The sequence below is a fragment of the Cetorhinus maximus genome, chromosome 15, assembly GCF_964194155.1.
Source record: "Cetorhinus maximus chromosome 15, sCetMax3.hap1.1, whole genome shotgun sequence".
Classification (NCBI taxonomy): Eukaryota; Metazoa; Chordata; class Chondrichthyes; order Lamniformes; family Cetorhinidae; genus Cetorhinus; species Cetorhinus maximus.
This window is the reverse complement of record NC_135893.1, coordinates 67804328-67824243: the sequence shown is the minus strand read 5'-3', so window position 1 is coordinate 67824243 and position 19916 is coordinate 67804328. Positions and strand designations below refer to the sequence as shown.

The 19916-nt window shown below is 40.2% G+C and overlaps 2 protein-coding genes across 2 annotated transcripts in view; one reads left to right on the top strand and one right to left on the bottom strand.

Annotated features, from left to right (window-relative positions):
* The window catches only part of chlsn (cholesin), a 352627-nt gene that overhangs the window by 50283 nt on the left and 282428 nt on the right, over positions 1-19916 (top strand). The gene's annotated exons all lie outside the window — the stretch shown is intronic.
* On the bottom strand, positions 16258-17997 carry gper1 (G protein-coupled estrogen receptor 1). Its single transcript, XM_078559277.1, has one exon. The coding sequence runs from the start codon at positions 17660-17662 to the stop codon at positions 16586-16588; it is 1077 nt and encodes a 358-aa protein (XP_078415403.1). The 5' UTR covers positions 17663-17997; the 3' UTR covers positions 16258-16585.

Sequence of the window (19916 nt, the reverse complement as noted above, 5' to 3'; positions counted from 1 at the left end):
ATTAACCCAGTTGCGAAGTTCATTAGAACATCTTACTCCGTTTATTGGAGCTAATTAGAACCAAATTATTGTTGCTGCCAATGCTTGGACTTAAAATTGGTAGCCTGAAAAACTCAGCAACAGTTTTACTGTTGTCTGTTTACTGTGTCTGGCTCCACAAAACCATGCTGCTTTAGGGATGTAGCTCAAAAATTGTGTGACTTTGTTATTTGCATTGACATTGACATAAGTCAGCTAAGCTTCCAAGTTGTCTCTTTCAACTTCATCTTAGCTGGAATTAATTCTGAGGAAAGCTTCTTTATTTATTTTTCTTTGTTCTAGCCCTCGGATTTCTGCAGTAGCCAAACCTATAAATTCTCTCAGATCTAGATACCAGCTTATTTACTTTAATCCTTATTTCCTGTTCTGCTCATCCCTTTTCCATTTTCCACCACTTCAGTGATGCCAGCCTGTTTTTTAAAAAGAAATCCCAATGCAGAATGCAATGAATATTACTGGATTTGGAGGCCGGGGGCTAATTGGGCTCTTGGCAGCGAAGATTTGACTCAAAAGAATATAAGAAATAGGAACAGGAGTAGGCCTTCAGCCTTTCAAACCCACTCAGCCATTCAGTGAGATCATGCCTGATCTCCTTCTTCATCACTATCTTCCTGCATTATCCCCGTATCCCTTATGTTTTTAATATGTAGAAATCTATTGATCTCAGTCTTGAACACACTTAACGATTGAGCCTCCACAGCCCTCTGGGGCAGAGAATCCCAAAGATTCACCACCATGAAAAGAGAAACATCCACCTTTTTGCTTAACCAGATGCAGTAGATGCCATTAGGCCAGTTTTATGCCAACACCAACCCAGTCTGCACATTTTTTGCAAGCCATTTCTTCATCAAACACAGATTAGGGCAATTTTAATAGAAATTATAGTATTGGAGTTGTGTTCACAGTGGAGCTTATAACTGACCCAGTTATAGGTTAGTGAGAGGTATTACATTTTTATTGGAAAAATAAGGATGATACAGGTAACTAAAGCCGTAACAAAAATATCAGGCACATGGACTTATTTCTAGAGGGATAGAATTGAAAATTAGACAAGTTATTCTAAACTTGCTTTGAACTTTGGACTTCGCATTGAGTACTATGTACAGTTCTGGTTGCCGTATTATGAAGTGGATATAAAGGCACTGGAGAAGGTAAAAAGAAGATTTACAAAGGATGATGTCAGAATGGTCAGATTATACCTATTAGGGAAGAGTGAAAAGGCTGGGTTGAGGTGTGACCTTACAGAGGTCTTTAAAGTTATGAAAGGTTTTGATAGAATCGGTAAGAGAGACTGTTTCCCCATTGTGGGGCAAAGTAAAACTAGAGGCCATCAATATAAAATAGTCACCGAGAAATCAAACATGGAATTCAGAAGAAGCTTCTTTATCCAGAATGGTGGGAATGTGGAACTCCAAAGCATATGAGGGAGAAGTGAATAGAAGGTTATGCTCTTGAAGTTAGATGAGAAAGGATGAGAGGAGCATAAACACCAGCATAGACCGGTTGGGTTGCGTGACCTGTGCTGTACATTCTAATTATTTCACAACTGTTTAACATCTACCAGATCAACATCAAAATGGTAAAACCTTCATTTAGGCATGTATTGTACTGTACTAGAGAGAAAGAAGTGTAGAATATAATACTGCAATTGGTGTGAGCACAAGGGTGGGATTTTACCAGCCCCCAGGTACGGCTAATAAAATGCCAGAAATGTAACGGGAGGGCCCCTGGATGCAGGCCCGCTGCTGGGCCATTTTACCAGCAGTGGGAACGGCAGTGGCTCAGCCCCCACCAACCAGAAGCGGGTGACCAAGTTAGCCAATGAAAGGCCCAGTTGAAGGCCATTTCCCAGGCCGCTATAATTTTGCCAGCAGCAGTGCGATCTCTCAACCACCTTCGGAGACCGCCATAGAGGTAGCCTTCCAGCAGCTTCTCAGCTTGGGGTAAGGCCATCGCATCTGGCATCTCCATGGCCCAAGGAGAAGGCTTCCAGCGGCAGTGTCTAGCCCCAGTAGAGAAACGTTTTTTTCTAACTCCCCTGTGAGGGTGCCTCAAAATGGATGGCTCCTTTCATTCTCTTTTCAGCCTCAGCAGCAGCCACCTCTCTTGATGGCGCTGCTGAGGTTGCCGGCCCTCTGGCTGGGCCGGGAGTGTGGGAAGCCAGCCAGCCTTAATTGGGCAGTGGGCCCGGTGGCAGCTAATTAAGAGGCTGCTGCTGGGAAGATTGCTGCTACAGCCCTGTTTGCCTGCCTATGCTGGCTCGGAGCACACATATGGTGTCGACGTTGGGACTTACCCCCTCCCGAGAAAATCCCGGCCCAAGTCTGACTTTTCAGCTGCTTTGAGGAACATTTCTGCCACCTGTCAGAATGGAGTCAATGAAAGAGATGACTTACTTCTGAAGCATCATAGTAAATGCACCAATTTGGATAGTTTCGCTGCACTTTATGGGAACACTGTAAATGACGCATGTGTTGTCAATAAGGAAGGAGTATTAATATAGAGTTATTTTACTACTCAGTGTCACTCTTTGCTAGCTTTGCTCTGACAGTAATTTAATATATTGCAATTACACTAATTTGCCTGTATACATTTAGAAGTAGTTGCTAGGCTATGTTCAAAAACAGGCAGGCTGATTTTCTTTTACTTCCTTCCTGTCCCTTACTTTTTCCTCTCTTCCTTGTAAGGAAGCACTTTGCTTCTTCAGAGCTGCTTTGCCCCCGCCACCGTGGGGTAATGGCGAGTGTGTGTCCGTGCTTCAAAGCTGGATGTTTCAGTAAATAATGGCATGCCCGTGTATCCTTATTAAAATCACTATACGTAACAGTTGATCAATAACAGCCATTTGCATTTATATAGTGCCTTTAACATAGTAAAACTTCCCAAGTCACTTCACATGAGCACTGGCCCAGAATTGCAGTGCCATGGAAACCCCAATAAATGTGTTCAGCACCTGGGAGAAACATGTTGCTGTTATTGGCCCAGTGATATGAGTCCCCCTGTCTAGCTCTATTGAGCTGCTCTTTCTGACTTTGTTGTTGATGGAAGATTTATAACTGTGTCTAAAATGGAAATGTGCTTCCAGCCTGATTCAAGCCAGTTAGACCTCAGACTTGGCAGCAGCTTTTATTTCCAAGCAGTTAATGAGATCAGCACAGTGTATTTAAATAGAGTACTCCATTTATGTTAGTGATAATTCACTTCCTCATTCAGAGCTCTGGTGCCTTCTTATTTACCATAAGGTCATTTAATCAAAGGCAAATAATTCTGTGGAATATCTTCTGGACTCCCGATTGAATTATTGAGTAATCATCTGTTTATTGAACACTTGGTTCTGATCTATATTGATGAACAGCCAGGGGCAAAAAAAAGCAGCATAATTTTTGTAACATGCGGTGAAGCTAGCATAAAGAACAGAATTGCTACTTTTCTCTGCCTGTGTCCCAATCTCTTGTAAATGCTTTGACCCAGAGGACAGATTTTTCAGTCATTCGGGGGCCAGCATTGAGTGATGACCTGCAGTGAGGAGCTCAGTGTTAAATTATAAGCATAGGAACTGGCAACCAAGCATAGCATAGAGGATATGCAAACACAGCAAGTCAGAGTTACCAATTATGGCATAAGGGATAGGGTTCAACAAAAAAAAAGACTTGTAGTTATATAACACCTTTCGTGACCTCTGAACATCCCAAAGTGCTTTTAATTATTTAATTACTTTTAAAGTATAATAGTTGTAATGTAGGGAAATAGGTCAACCGTTTTGCACATTGCAAGATCCCACAAAAAAACAAGAGGATAATGACAAGATATTCTGTTTTAATAATATTGATTGAGGGATGAATATTGATAAGGACACCAGGGAGAAGTCCTCTGGTCCTCTTCGAAATAGTCCACCTGAGAGAGCAGAAGGCACCCTGGTTTAATGTTTCATCTGAAAGACGACACCTCTGACAGTAACACCCACTGCCCCCAGTCTGTTGCACTGGAGTGTTATCCTGGATGTTGTGCTCAAGTCTGGAGTGAATGCATAACCTTTTGACTCAGAGACAAGAGTGCTGCCCACTGAGCCACAGCTGACACATACCCTTGCTACCGCAAAATAAACTACCCGATAGCAGAGTATTTTCCTGATGACATTGCTGTGGAAGATGGAACTACCAAGTCATCTATTTTTATGGATACCATGAGCAGGATTGGACAGGTTGATGAATTGCATATTGTTTTGTGCTGACCATCATTCTGATGAGATTTGCCCTCATTGCATGGCACAATTTGAGGGTGAGGACAAGAGCAACGAGTTGCTTTATTCCCATGGTATTCAGACCAATACTGTTCTCTTAGCCAACGGCAGTGAAGACAGACTTTCTGGTTCCTTATTTACACGCAGCAAGATGCCCCCCAAACAGCAACTAGCTCCCATATTTGCTAATACAACAGCAACTTGTTCCCTTAAATGCTTGTCCAGGTCTTCAGAATAGGATAAGGGGCTGTGTAAAAGTTTGGTCCTTTCTCCTTTTTCCTTTTTCTCTCTTTTGTTCACACATTCTCTCTGCCTCTCTTATACACCAGAAGCTGGTCAGTCATAATTTAACAGTTTCATAAATATCCATTTTATTTTCCCTCCTGGAAGCCAGCTTTATGGAATTCGATATGAAGGAAAATAAAATACATTTTGGCTGACCCAAATATTGCTTCACGCTGGTGCCATATGGCAGATTCAGTGTTTAGAGTATTTATCACTGAGAGTAATGAAGTACTACAGTGATAGAAATAAATTCTAAAGAACATAACATAATTTTTTTAGTCATGCCAATTGTACCTTGCTGCCTTTTACAAAAATGTGCCATGATGGCAAAACACCTCTTTTGTTAGAATGATAACAGTGATAACTCATTCTCTCCCATGTTTAATTAGCACAGGAACCATTTGTTAACTTGTAGATGGTGCAGAGGCTGAGGTTCTGGGTTTTGTCTCCATTTGTTTTCTAGCTATTATATGCTTCAAAAACTCACCATAGGATGATAAGGTTATCAGTTGTACTGGATACATTTCATGGAGTGAAAGGAAATACATTGTGTAGCTCTACAGCCAGGCACAACATCAATATGTTAACAACTGGATGTTACTGTCACACTTTCAGACTTGCCTCACGTGCTTTGTTATAAGTAAGAGGGAGAAGACACTCAAATCTGTTCCTTTGCCAGATTTCTATGTTTTAATGTATAATATGCTGATATTGAAGAAGATATCTATTTTAACATAATATTTCTTGAGTAAGTATAGAGGAAGAATCACCCAGCAGTTTAAAATGCCACACAGTTTGTACTGAGGCCACCAATACTGTAGACTATTTTGAGTCCATTTAACATGTTACTAGAATTCATAGCACAAATTCAGGGCATTCAGCCCAATTGGTCTAAGCCGGTGCTTTTGCTTGACATGAGCCTCCATTCAACTTCCTTTCATCTGATCAAAATGTTTAAGGTAATAGCAAAAGAACCAGAGTGACATGAGGAATAGATTTTTTTATGCACCGTGTTATTATGACCTGGAATGCACTGCCTGAAAGGGTGGTGGAAGCACTTTCAGTAATAACTTTCAAAAGGAAATTAAATAAATACCTGGAGTATGGGAAGAAAAGCAGGACTGAGACACAATGGGCCAAATGGCTTCTATGCATCTATATGCTTGAAATCCTTTCTTCCCTCATTTATGATGTGATCTATTGTGTACACTTGTTCAAAAATGATTTTTATCATGTTCTCTTTTGTCATAGTTTGGCTTTAAGTTACTGATATGACTTTACATAGTGACAAAAAAGCAGGGTTTGTTGATAATTCAGTTACACATGTATGTTTTTTTTAAAATGGTCATAACCACATTGTCTCTTTTAAGAGGTCATCAGAAAACATGAATGTTAAAAATGCACATTATTTTAAGTAAAAGATGGACAATATATGATATTTTATTTAAATTATCTTAGTTTAGTTATTTTTCTACTTTAATGGTGCACTTGCTATTCTTGTATAAACCTGATTAAATTTATTTTATTTCTGTATTGTCATAAAATATATTTTTATCCTTGTGCTATGTCAAGTTTTCTGGTCAAACCTTTGTGTAAACTTTCATTATTGTAAAATGTTCCTCCGGTCTTTCCCATTAAGTTTGCTATGTCCACGGTCACAATGTAATAGGTTCTACCACCAGGTGGTTCTTTGGAGTGAATTTCTGAAGTAATTCTCCCAATTCCATTGTCACCTTGTAAATAAATAAATTCATACTTATTAGCAAACTGTGGCTAATGTTACAGGCAATTTACCAATTAGTTAAATACAGAAAGAAGCAAAGCTCAAAATGAAAAGCTTCAATCAATCCCATGTTTGTCCTTCCTGCACATGCTTCCACACAACACATTTATTCTTATTGTTTTAACTCTAAAACATAAATTGTGCTTTTTTACATTATTGGGATAAAGCAGACAAAGAACCATTTGTTTTTGCTCTTTTAACATCTCTTGGTGTTTATTGAGAAAATTTTAGCTGAGTTCTAGCTTGTGGAATTCTTGATTCTTAAAAATTTGTATATACCTTTGACCTATTTAGTTTGTTGAGAATGCTTGACAGTGCGATAAGGACCAATACAGTGGCATATAAATAAAAAGTACTATTTGTACCTAAAATGTAGTTTCACTCCCATCTTGAGGATAAATCATTCAAGATTTATTGTACAAGTTGTTTTGGAACAGCAGGAAATTATCTTGTGTGTTTTGTCATTTGAAGGGACTAAGAATAGTGTTCTTTCAAACATCTGTCCTAAACTTGCCTTTCACCAACTTTGACATATGCCCCTTTTTTCCAACGGGTTCAGGCTGAGGAAAGGCAGTGCATGTTTTGTGCTTTATGAAAGTCTAAAAAATTGTCAACGACAGTGTGACTGGACTGTAATTTATTTCAGTATGTTTGATAATATTAATGCAAACTCTGTTCATCAATGAACTGTTGTCAATTTTTTAAAAAAGTTGCAAAAATAGCTGCATTGAAAATGAACTTGAAGCAATAATTTTATCTTCAATTTAAATAAAAAGATGTACACACATTTATGACGTGGATCAACATTAGTCGATTAGACTATCAATGGTATAGTAAACACAAAATACTGTAGATGCTGAAAATCTGAAATGAAAACAGAAAATGCTGGAAAAACTCAGCTGGTCTGGCAGCATCTGTGGAAAGAGAAACAAGAGTTAATGTTTCGAGTCAATATGACTTCTTCAGAACACTGTTAACTCTGTTTCTCTCTCCACAGATCATCAATGGTGCCTTTCATATTAGACCTCGGAAGTTATATGGTCTGCAAATTTTCTGAAAACAGCACTTTTTAAAATCTTCTCAATGGACACTGAAGGGGGTGAGGATGACCCCAGCATGTTTGCCTCCTATCCCATTGCTTTTTCCAAAAGTAATCAGGGTTCATGTAGATCTTCTCAATCAGAATGAGGCAAATGGTTACTTCCCAAGGAATTGGCAAACCTCTTTGTCCTGAGGTGGAGGAGCCTGTTGGTAGACTTGTCTGCCACTGAAAACAACAACATTGCATCTTTTTGTTAAAATTATAAGAATTACAAAATCTGCAGATTTTTGATGGATTGCCAGTTCTCTGGAAGGGGACGATTTCTTTCCTTGTTTTTCTAATCCCCAGTTCTCCCAAAACCTAGAGATAGGTGTACTAAGATCATGTTGCGAGCTCTCGAGAGGCCTCTTGACTTCACAGCTTTTCATATACATTTCAGTGCAGAAGGTGGTTATTTGAATCATCCTGCCAGTACCCTCTGTTTACCAGGGCTATTGACTCTTATCCCATTTCCTTGCCCTTTGACATTTTTCTTGAAGCTTTTAACAAAGTGCCTCTTAAACGTTACCATCCCTTCAGTGGTCATTTGTAGGAATCCATTAAATAATTCTGTTAACCTTTTATATGAAAAGATTTCCTTTAACTTTCCTTTAAGATTCTGGGACTAAGCCTAAATTTGTGTCCTCCCTTGTTACAGATCCACTGACCAATGGCAATAATCTTTTAACTACAGTTAATCAGGCACCCTTTAGAACCATTGTTCCTCCACCAACTCAGTTATTGTTATAATTTTCAAGTTTTATCATCAATATACCTCATCTTTGCTATTGTATTAGTGAATCTATGTTTCACCCTTTTCATGACTATATTATCCTTTTGTATTTTTGGATCCAATTGTGTACCAATGTATACCAATTATGGTATAATTAATATCTAGTGAAGATTCAGTACAACCCCTTGCTTTTGTATTCAATCTCTATTCAATGAAAACAAATGCATTCAGAATTCAATTTACCCATATATTTGATCAGGGCAATCGACCTGATTCATGACCCTGTTTCTCCACAGATGCTGTCTGAATTGATAGGTATTTTATAAGAAATAGGAGCAGGAGTAGGCCATTTGGCCCATTGAGCCTGCTTTGCCATTAAATACGATCATGGCTGATCTAATTGTAGCCTTAACTCCACTTTCCTGCCTTCCCCTCCATAACTCTTGACTCCCTTGTAGATCAAAAATCTGTCTAACTGAGCCTTGACCCTGCTTCCAGAGCTCTCAGGGAAAGAGAGTTCCAAAGATGAACAACCTGCTGAGAAAAGAAATTCCTCCTGATCTCTGTCTCCAAGAAGTATAGGCCCAACCTGTTCAACCCTTCCTCATAAGACAATCCCTTCAATCTCAGGAATCAACCTAGTGAATCTTCTCAGGACTGCTTCCATTGCAAGTGTATCATTTTTTAAGTAATGAGATCAAAACTGCATGTGCTTATTTGAGACTGCACATTGGTAGTTACTCATGGCTTAAAGCTCAAATATGTGTTAGTTGGGAAAAGGCTAAAGAGGCTTATTTTGCGCCTCTGTTCCTTGCAGTTTTCACCACTTGCTGTTCTCCCAGGTCAAGAATCTCACATAGGTAAGGGAGAAGGGAGTTGGATTACCTGCTCCTCCAATCGTATTGTTCTCAATCTGACTGCCCTGAGGAGTTTTAAGTGCGATGTTGTGACAACACTCACTTGGATCTTTCCCTCTATCCCTTCCTTGTAGAAAATGCACTTAATGCTTGTTCCTTTAAGATGCTCCTTAACACATACCTCTATAACCAACCATCTGGCTACCTGTCCTAATGTTTCCTTACCGACCCGGTGTCAAATTTAGTGTGATAATTATCTTGCGAGGTATCTTAATGTTTTATCATGTTAAAGTATTTGTTTATTAGTATTTGTAAGATTTACTTGGCAAAATTTATTAGCAGTAGCAAGGTTAACTAATAAATAGAGGATCGGCAGGGCTGCTCTGACCTCTAGAGTGCACATCCTGTACTAAGTGGGAGCCCCAGGATGCTTCCCGTGTCCTGGATAACCATTTATGTAGGAAGTGTCGTCAGTTGCAGCAGCTTGAACTTCAGGTTTAGAACTTTCCCTGAGGTTGGGAGCTTCATGGATAACATGTTTATACATGCCACCCCGCAGCTTAAGAGTACGCAGGGAGAGAAGGAATGAGTAACCACTAGACAGTCAAAAAGGAATAGGCAGGTACTTCAGGAGCCACCTGATGTGTTGCACTCTCCAACCATTATTCAAATCTGAATACTGAGGAGAAAGATGGTTCATCTGGGGAGTGCAGTCAGAACCAGGTCCATGGCACAGCTGTACAGGGAGGTACAAGAAAGACTGGAAGAATATTAGTGATAGGTGATTCAATAGTTAGGGGAATGGGCCACAGCTGTCAATCCAGGATAGTGTGTTGCCTCCCTGGTGCCAGAGTCAAAGATGTAGCTGAATGGCAGAGCAACCTGGTGTTGGGGTGGGGGGTGGTGGTGGGAGCAACAGTTGTGGTCCACGTTGGTATGAACGACATGGACAGAAAGAGGGATGTGGTCCTGCAGTCAGAATTTAGGGAGCTAGGTAGGGAGTTAGAAGCAGGACCTCAAAAGTAGTAATCTCTGAATTAATCCCATTACCACGCACAAGTGAATATAGAGATAGGATAAAGTGGATGAATGCGTGGCTGGAGAGTTGGTGCAGGACGGGGGGCTTTCGACTCTTGGGACATTGGAACTGGCTCTGGGGGTGGTGGGACCTGTACAGACTGGACAGGTTGCATCTAAATAGAGCAAGTTCAGAGTTCCTTGCTGGACAGCTTGTTATCTTAAACCTTACATAATAGCACTACCTTGTCAGTGGGAACCAGGAAGTTATATCAGAGAGGAATACTAAGGTGCACAGAACACTGCGAGAGATTGCTAGCACTAAAATAAGGAATAGTAAGTTAATAGGTGGGGTCAGAATAAGGGAGAAAGTAATAAAGTCTAAATCAGGGTGACTGCATGTATGTGAAAGCACGGAGCATGGTAAATGAGATTGGTGAGTTACAGGTGCAGATTACCATGTGGGAATATGATGTGTCTATAACAGAGACCTGGGGCAGGATTTCCCGGTCGGCATGATAGGGGGGGGACCCGCACGCCGATGCATAAAATGAAGCGGGATGACGTTGGATGGAACTCCCGAAGTCACCCCGCGTCATTTCAATTTTCAGGTCAGCCGGGGGCGCAGCCGAATCAGCTGTGTGCCTGCCGACCTGTCAACGGCCAACTGAGGCCATTTAAAAAGTAATTGCAGTAGTTAAAGGACCTGCCCGTCCAACCTTAAGGTGGGTGGGCAGGCCGGGAGCCCTGGCGGGCTTCAGAAAAAGCATGAAATTTTATCCATGGGCAGGATGAGGTTTCATGTAGGTTTTAAAATTTTTTTATAAAAGTTTAACTAAAAGTGATGGATATGTCCCAACTCATGTGACAGTGTCACATGAGGGGACATGTCAGAGAAATTTTATCTTTCTATTTTTAACATTTTTGAATTTGGCGCCGATCTCCCTGAGGCAGCACCTAGTCTCAGGGAGACAAGTGCGATCTTTCGCGCGCATGCATGAAAGAGTGCACTCGGCTGAGGGAATCCCCCCGCCCGCACAGGGAGTGCATAGCGCTTCCTGGTGGACGTCACGCTGGGCGGGCCTTAATTGGCCCACCCACGTAAAATGGCGGCACGCCCCCGATTGGGGGTGCTGATCGGAGGCACGCCTGCATGCGCCCGCCCCTGAACTCTTTCTCCAACCGCCCCCCCAACTGCTACAAGGAGAAAATTCTGCCCCTGGTTCAAAGAGGTACAAGACTGGGTGTTAACTATTCTTGGATACCAGTGTACAGGAAAGATAGGAAAGAAAGAAAAGAGGAAGGGGTGGTAGTATTGCTTAAGAAGAACATTGCAGTGCTGGAGAAAGAGGGTCACCTAGAGGGGCTCAAGACAGAATTTATTTGGCTAGAGCTCAGAAACGAAAAGATGTGCAGTTACATTGTTCATTGTAGTTTATAGGTCAACATCTAGTCGGAAGGATGTAGCGAAATGAATTTGCAAGGAAATTACAGAAAGGTGTAGGCTAGTTATAATGAGGGACTTTAATTATCCAAATATAGACCGTGATAGTAGTAGTGTAAAGGGCAGAGAGGGGCAAGAGTTCCTAGAGTGCATTCAGGAAAATTTTCTACATCAGTATATTTCCAGTCCAACAAGGAAGGAGGCACTGCTAGACCTGGTTCTTCGGAATGAGGTGGGCCAAGTGGATCAAGTGTCAGTAAAACATTTAGGGGCACCGCTCATTGTATCAGAACATTTAGGTTGACTATGGAAAAGGACAAAGAACAACCCAGAGTAAGAATAATTAACGGGAAAAACCAACTTCAATGGGGTAAGAACAGATCTGGGCCGAATAAATTGGAGTCAAATAGTTCAGGCACAATCAAGGTATATGCCCTCGAAAGGGAAAAAGGTAGGGCAAACATATCCGGAGCTCGCTGCATGACGAAGGGAGTAGAAATGAAGATAAAGAAGAAAAAGTATGTTTATAATAGGTCAGATATAATAGAAAGTACAATGAGAACCAGGCTGAACATAGAAGGTTCAGAGGGGAGTGTAAAAGCAAAGAGGGGTATGAAAAGAGACTGGCAGCCAACATAAAATGGAATCCCAAAGTCGTCTTTAGGTATATAAATAGTAAAAGGGTGGTCAAAGGAGGAGTAGGGTTGATTAGGGACCAAAAAGGGGATTTACATTTGAGGGCAGAGGGCATAGCTGAGGTACTAAATGAATACTTTACATCTGCCTTTACCAAGGAAGAAGCTACTACTCAGTACACGGTGAAAGACGGGGTAACTCAGACACTAGAAGCGTTTAAAATTGATGAGGTGGCATTGGATAGGCTGGCTGTGCTTAAAGTTGATAAGGCAGCAGGACTGCATGAGATACATCAAGCAGACTGAGGTAAGTGGGAATGGAAATCGTTGAGGCACTGGCCATAATTTTTCAATCTTCCTTAGACTCAGGGGTGGTGCCAGAAGACTGGAGAATTGCAAATGTCACACCCTAGTTCAAAAAAGGGTGTAAGATAAACCCAGCAACTACAGGCTAGCCAGTTTAACTTTGGTGTTGGGGAAACTTTTAGAAACAATAATTTGGGACAAAATTAGTAGTCACATGGACATGCGCATTAATTAAGGAAAGCAGGCTTGAATTTCTTAAGGGAAAGTCATGTTTAACTAACTTGCTGGAGTGTTTTGATGAGGCAATAGAGGGGGTTGATGAGGGCAATGCTGTTGATACGGTGTGCATGGACTTCCAAAAGGCATTTTATACCATTCCACACAACAGACTTGTGAGCAAAGTTATACCTCATAGAATAAAAGGGACAGTAGCAACTTGGATATGAAATTGACTAAGTGACAGAAAATGGAGGATCGTAGTTAATGAATGCTTTTCGGGCAGTTGGAAGATTTGTAGTGGAGTTCCCCATGAGTCAGTGTTGGGACCCTTGCTTTTCCTGATATATGTTAATGAATTAGACCTTGGCATACAGGGCACAATTTCAAACATTTGCAGATGATACGAAACTTGGAAGCATTGTGAACTATGAGGAGGATAGTGTAGAACTTCAAAAGGACATAAACAAATGGAATGAGCAGATATATGGCAGATGAAGTTCAATGCAAAGAAATGTGAAGTTATTCATTTTGATAGGAGGAAAATTGAACTACAATATGAAACAAAGGGTACAATTCTAAAGGGTATGCAGGAACAGAGGGTCCTGGGAGTTTATGTGTACAAATCATAGAAAGTGGCAGGGCAGGTTGAGAGAGTGGTTAATAAAGCACACAGTAGCCTAGGCTTTATTAATAGGGACATAGAGCACAAGAGCAAGGAGATTACGTTCAACTTGTATAAGACACTAGTTCAGCCTCATCTGAAGTATTATGTCCAGTTCTGGGAAACATGCGAAGGCTTTAGAGAGGGTGCAGAAAAGATTCACAAGAATGGCTCAAGTGATGAGGAACTTGAGTTTTTGAAGATACATCGGAGAAGTTAGGACTGTTTTCCTTGAAGAGAAGACTGAAAAGAGATTTGGTGGAGGTATTTAAAATATGAGAGGTCAGGACAGAGTAGATGGGGAGAAACTGTTCCTACTCATGAAAGGATTGAGAATGAGAGGACACATTTAAAGTAATTGGCAAAAGAAGTAAAAAATGACATATATACAGCAAGTGATTAAGGTTTGGAATGCATTGCCCAAGAGTGTGGTCGAGGCAGGTTCAATCGAGACATTCAAAAGGGAATTAGACTGTTTTCTGTAAAGGAAGGATGTGCAGGGTTACAGTGAGAAAGCAGGGAATGGCACAAGGTGAATTTGCTCATTCAGAGAGCCAGTGCAGACACGATGGGCTGAACCACCTCTTTCTGTGCTGTAACAATTCTGTGATGCAGCTTTGTATGTTTTAAGACTGCTGCCAAAACTTCTTCCACACTGACAGAGACACGTGTAATTATCACGTTTTTCCTTTTCTAAATTGATCATCTGAAAATGTTGAAATTCATGTAATTTGAAAGATTCAGTTGTTTTGCCACTTGAAAGCATTTTTATATTGATAAGGAGAAATATGCAGGGGTCTAGGAAAGGAGAAAGGGAGTGGGTCTAATTTGATAATGGTGGGCCTAGTGGATGCCCTCTTTGCCGTGTCATTCTGTGTCACTGGAAGTTACAGTGATGATATTTTGTAGCTTACTCTCACTGTACCTGCGTGTTGCGTGTGTATTGTGCGTCACTCATGAATATCTCCAAACATTACACTTTGTAGGCTCACAAAATGTACTGTATCTGCACCTTATAGAAAACTTGCTGTAAGCCGTAAGATAAGGAAAAATTTTGTCATATTACAAGTCAAAGGATAGGTACCAGTGATATTTTATTAATAACATAAGAAATAGGAGCTGGAGAAGACCATTTGGCCCTTTGCGCCTGCCGTGCCATCCAAAGAGATCAGGGGTGATGATCTGCCTCAATGCACTTCCCGCACTATTTCAACAGCATTAATCCCTTAGTACAGTGAAATCTATTGAGCTCTGTCTTGAATATATTTAATGACTGAGCATGCACAGCCTTCTGGATGAAGAAATTTCTCACCTCAGTCCTAAATGACTGATGCCTTATTCTGACATTATGACCCTGTGTCCTCGATTCCCAAGCTTGGAATTAAGAACACACGTTCCTTTATGATCTTGATATAATTATAAACTTTTTAAAAAGTATTTTGCAATGCAACCTGCATGGCATCCCCTTTTCATTATATTATCCCTTATGGTAGTATTCTGCCTCCAGTTCCCTGTTCAAGCTGTAGTTCTCCCAGTTGCAGCAAGTTGTACATAGCAGTTAAAGCTGTCAGCTGTGGCTCAATGGCTCACTTTCACCTATGCGTCAGAAAGTCATGGGTTCAAGTTCCACTCCAGAGACTTGAGTACACGATCCAAAGGAGTGCTGCACTGTCAGAGGTTCAGTCTTTGGTGGAGATACTAAACTGAGTTGCCATCTGCCCTCTCAAGTGGACATTAAAGCCCCCATGGCACTATTTGAAGAGAACAGGGGAGTTCTCCCCTGTGTTCTAATCAATATTTATCCCTTATCCAACTTCACTAAAACCCATGAAAGCAAACGCAAAAGCTGATGCTGGAAATCTGAAATAAAAACAAAAAAAGTTGGAAACACTCAAGTTAGGCTGCATCTGTTGATGGCGAAACAAAGTTAACATTTTAGGTCGATGACATTTCTTGTCTGTTTTTATTTCTCCAGAAGAAATGATTTGGTCATTTGACACATTGCTGTTTGTGGGAGCTTGCATGACGCAAATAGGCTGCTGGGTTTCCTACATTGTACCAGTGACACTTCAAAATACTTGCTGTAGAAGCACAGAGGTTGTGAAAGGTGCCATATAAGTTTAATTCCTTCCCTTCTCTCTCTTTCTATTTCTCTCCCTTCACGCTTTTTCACTCTTCCGTTGTCTCTCACTTTCTCCCTCTTGCCCTTTTTTTCTTCTCTGTCTTTCTATCTCTCTTTCTTACTCTCTCGTCTCGAATTTTACAGCCAAATATATTTTGAACAAAACAAAAACAGAATTACCTGGAAAAACTCAGCAGGTCTGGCAGCATCGGCGGAGAAGAAAAGAGTTGACGTTTCGAGTCCTCACGACACTTGACCAGACCTGCTGAGTTTTTCCAGGTAATTCTGTTTTTGTTTTGTTTTGGATTTCCAGCATCCACAGTAGTTTTTTGTTTTACATTTTGAACAACCCAATTAGCTTTGCCTCTACCCTGCCTGGGAGGTTACTCCAAAATTGAATATTCTCATTCTCCCTAGTATTTGCTATAAATGTTACTTTCAGTAATTTCCATCCATGAACTCCACAGGGCTATTTTGAAGTGATGTTATATTGGTGTTGCTAGGACTTTAGGTTGCTGTTAAACTGGAGCACCTCATCTTGATCACACTTATGTGACTGATGATGCAATGAATTTATCATCTGCACCCAGACATTTTTACTGCCTCCAGGGTTTTCTGTGCCAAGCTGTGATGCCTGGTCAGCACATTTTAAACTTTCGGAAAGCTAAACATACAGCCAAACTTACTTTGTATCTTGGTAATTAATCTGGAATGAACACATTTAAGTTAAAGTAGAATTGTTTTACAAACATTTAGAATTTAATAAAATTTTAGAGTCTTACACTCTTTTCAGTTTCCTCCAATTTATGAAAGGATTTATTTTGTGAACCTTTAAAATCTTTATTAAATATAATTATGCTTTAAACTACAAGCTTCAAGTAGTCACATAAACAACTGCTAGTTGATAGTTCCCATATAAGTAAACAGCATGGTGACTGTGACTAATGTAGCAAGAGGTTCCTGCCATCTACATCCCAAACTTGTTTGGCCAACTTCCTCCTTTAGTAATTATTCTGGAGTTGTGCTTAGACAACTAACTTCGAAGTTGACGGCTCTGGAAACATTGCTTTCAACTCACTGGCCAAATTACAAATCATAACCAAAGAAAGTCAAATGTGATTTGGGCCTCCTCTTAATTACTTGGCTTATAGTGATTTCATCAGCTACGCAAAAGATTCCTCTGCGGTTACAGGAATGTTCCAGTTCAAAGTGTTGTTACAAAGCCGGTAAACTGTGGATACACTTGCTTTCCTTTTCATGTACAGGCGGAGCTTGTCTCGGAATGTTTCCCCAAGAAAGCTGTAAATAATGGGATTCAGACAACTATTAGAAAAAGCAGCCAGGTTAACAATATGACGTGTAAGTGGATAATAGTGCCCCATTGATTCCTTGAGGGAAACTGATGAATCCTTTGTGCCTTGTAGGAGCTGAAGGCTGATGAAAATATTTTCAGGTAACCAACATATGAAGAAAACCAGAACAACCACAACAATCATGCGAAGGGCCTTCTGACGCCTTGGCCAAAGGCGGTTGTGCTTCTGGGCATTTGTGAGAATCCGTACAATCAGCGAGTAGCAGAGTCCAATGATGAAGAATGGGATGACAAACCCAAGAGTGACTTCCAACCATTGGATCTCTGTAACATCTGCAAAGCAAAAGTGAACTTCCCCTGTGTGGTGGGCCTGTACCACAGCAAAAGGCATCATTGCAGCCAGGATGGATGTCAACCAGATCAGGCCACAGCTCCATTTTGCATGCTGCAGAGTTCGGAGTGTGCCGGAATTCATTGATTGTGCCAGGGCAAGGTACCGGTCAAAGCTCATCCATGTGAGAAAGAAGATGCTGCTGTACATGTTGATCTGCAGGAAGAGAGACATGAAGGTGCACAGAATGGCTATGTCATAGTACTTGTCATTGAGGTTGAAGACCTCAATGAGGGAATCTGCTACAAGGATCAGATCAGCTACAGCAAGGTTTACAAAATAGAGATCTGGGATCGTCATTTTCTTATGATCATTCAAGTTTACAACCAGGATTAACGCATTCCCAATGAAGCCTATGGGAAATAGAAAAATTGTATACAAGCAAGATAGAAAGAGGCTGATGTTATAAAAATGGCTGTCCCTTTGATTTTCAGTGACGTAGCCACAGTGTAAGGTTTCATTATAGTAGCTTGATTCATTCAGTTCACTTTCATTGGAAAATAATAATATTTGTGATACCAGGTGCACTTCCATCATGAAAGGCAGTGATGAATTTTGAAAGATTATGTATTGAATGATTTATAAATAGTGCTTTGGTGTTTTAAGTATTTACATTTGTCTGTATTGATGCATTCAATCAATTTGTCCCAATGTTATCAAAAGTGCATCTGCCATACTTTATAGTAGCGTGCTTTATCTGCTATTTGGAGAATCCAGTGGGACACAGACTTGGTCCCTGCAGTTGCATTGTGGTTCTGGTCAATACATGTAGTTTTACTCATCTCCAGTTCAAAGTGCCTCTCCCTGACCTTCATTCAGATGTGTTTAACGGTTTATCGATGTATGTTGTGGAAAATTGAGACATTGATACGGGAAAGCCCTGTGTGCCTGTTTGTGCAGTCTATCCTTTGGCCGCTGATCACAATTCTTAATAGTCAAGACCAAGCACTTGGGCTGCCAAGTCAAAAAGTCAGGCCAGATACATGCATTTGTCTATAATGGTCAGGTCCCGACAGCAGGTATGGGTGTTTGGTTAAGCATTGCATTGACTACCGTATCTCACTTATTTGGCGACCTCCTGGAAAGAGCTGAAACTTTTCCACTCTTGTGTTTATTGGCCGTCAGTTGAGAGCTGGCTAGAAAATCCAATTGGGACATAGAATCCAAGTGAGTATCCTGCAGTTAATGGAAAAGGTGGGGGAGAAAAGTAAATATGAATCAACATATCTTGTACACACAATAGGACAATTCCTCATCTAAGTGAAATACTGTAATACGGAGTTGAAAACCTTTTTCCAATTAATTGAAGATGACGCATTCATCTAGACACTTGGTAAAAACATTCTGTCCAATTGTATTAGCAAACTGTACGAATGATGATGTACCTTTCTTAGTCCTGTACTTTCATGAGAAACAAAATTCAGACACTGTGATATGTATAACAAAGGAATTTCAAGCAAGTTTGAACTTAATACTGAAATACGCTGCTGTGTCTCCATCCATATAACTCGTGTTAGATGGGTATAACTTGGAACTTTTATGTAAAGAAAGAAAGTTAATCAATGTTTACTATAAATGTCAATTTGATAGACAGTAACTTTTTTCTGTTTAGCATTTAAGCTGTGGTGTGATCTCTGCATACGCAATTTTAACACTAATGCTGTGTTTGTAAGCATCATTGCAGCACAATTATGTTTGTATCTGTCATTTGTGTAAGAGACTCCTTTTAGTACTGAAGGAGAATATCAGTATAGAGCTGAAAATTAGCTTTTTGAAATTGGGAGTTTTAAGCTAATTACTATCCTGGGTACACTTGCGACATTGCTGCACGTGCTGAGTGCTATTAGTGTGAAGGGAAAGAATATCATTAGGTTTCTGTCATCATGTCATGCTGCATTGCATTATTTTAGTGTTTTACATTGTGAAAAGTTATCTCCACGATTTTCCATCTGTTCCATTCCATTAGAAGGAGCAGTTTTTTTCTTTCAGACATCGCACGATAGAAGTGTGAGTTCTCCATAATAGTGTAATTTCTGGTAAATTTCTACAGTAACTTGTTATTTTTGATACAGCGCTATCAATATAGCACAAGGTTATGACAATGTAACTGATGTTGTGCTGCAGGTTATAACTTAAAGAAGACAAACCATATCTTAACACATCTGAGCTTCCTGTCATAGGCAGTGGAATGTTTAACACTAACTCAAATAGGAAGTAAAAGTGCAGAGTATGCGGGGATTGTCTTTTTTTTAAACCAAAGTTGTTGTACATGCGCATAGTAATTTTGCATCACTTGTAAAAGTGCCATGAGGGCCATAGAGGAGTTGCTGCAGGATTTCATATGGCCTGCATCAACTGGAGAATTTGACAATGGGTCTGATAAGCTGGAGGATTTCTTGCACTGTTAAGACTGTTGTATATGGCCTGAGGTCAGGAGGGATTTCCTCAGGATTGCACAGATTGATCGTAATGTCACCCTAAGTTATTCGCAACTTTTTATGAAAAAAATTACTGTTTAATTGTTGGCTGCCCTTGTGCCAATCTAACTGAAAGCTGCAAATTCTACAAAATTGTTTCTTGTGAGAAATTATTTTGGAGAAGTCTCATTTTTAAAATGTACCCGTGAGTTATAATTAGCAAAAAGTTCAACTTACACTGGTGAGCTTAAGAGGTTTATTTAAAAGATTTTTATTTCTGACCACCATTAAATGATGTTTTTCTCAGCTTTCCTGCCAAACTTATTGTTTTATCACACATTTTTAAATCTTTAGTTATTTTTGGTGCAGGAGCA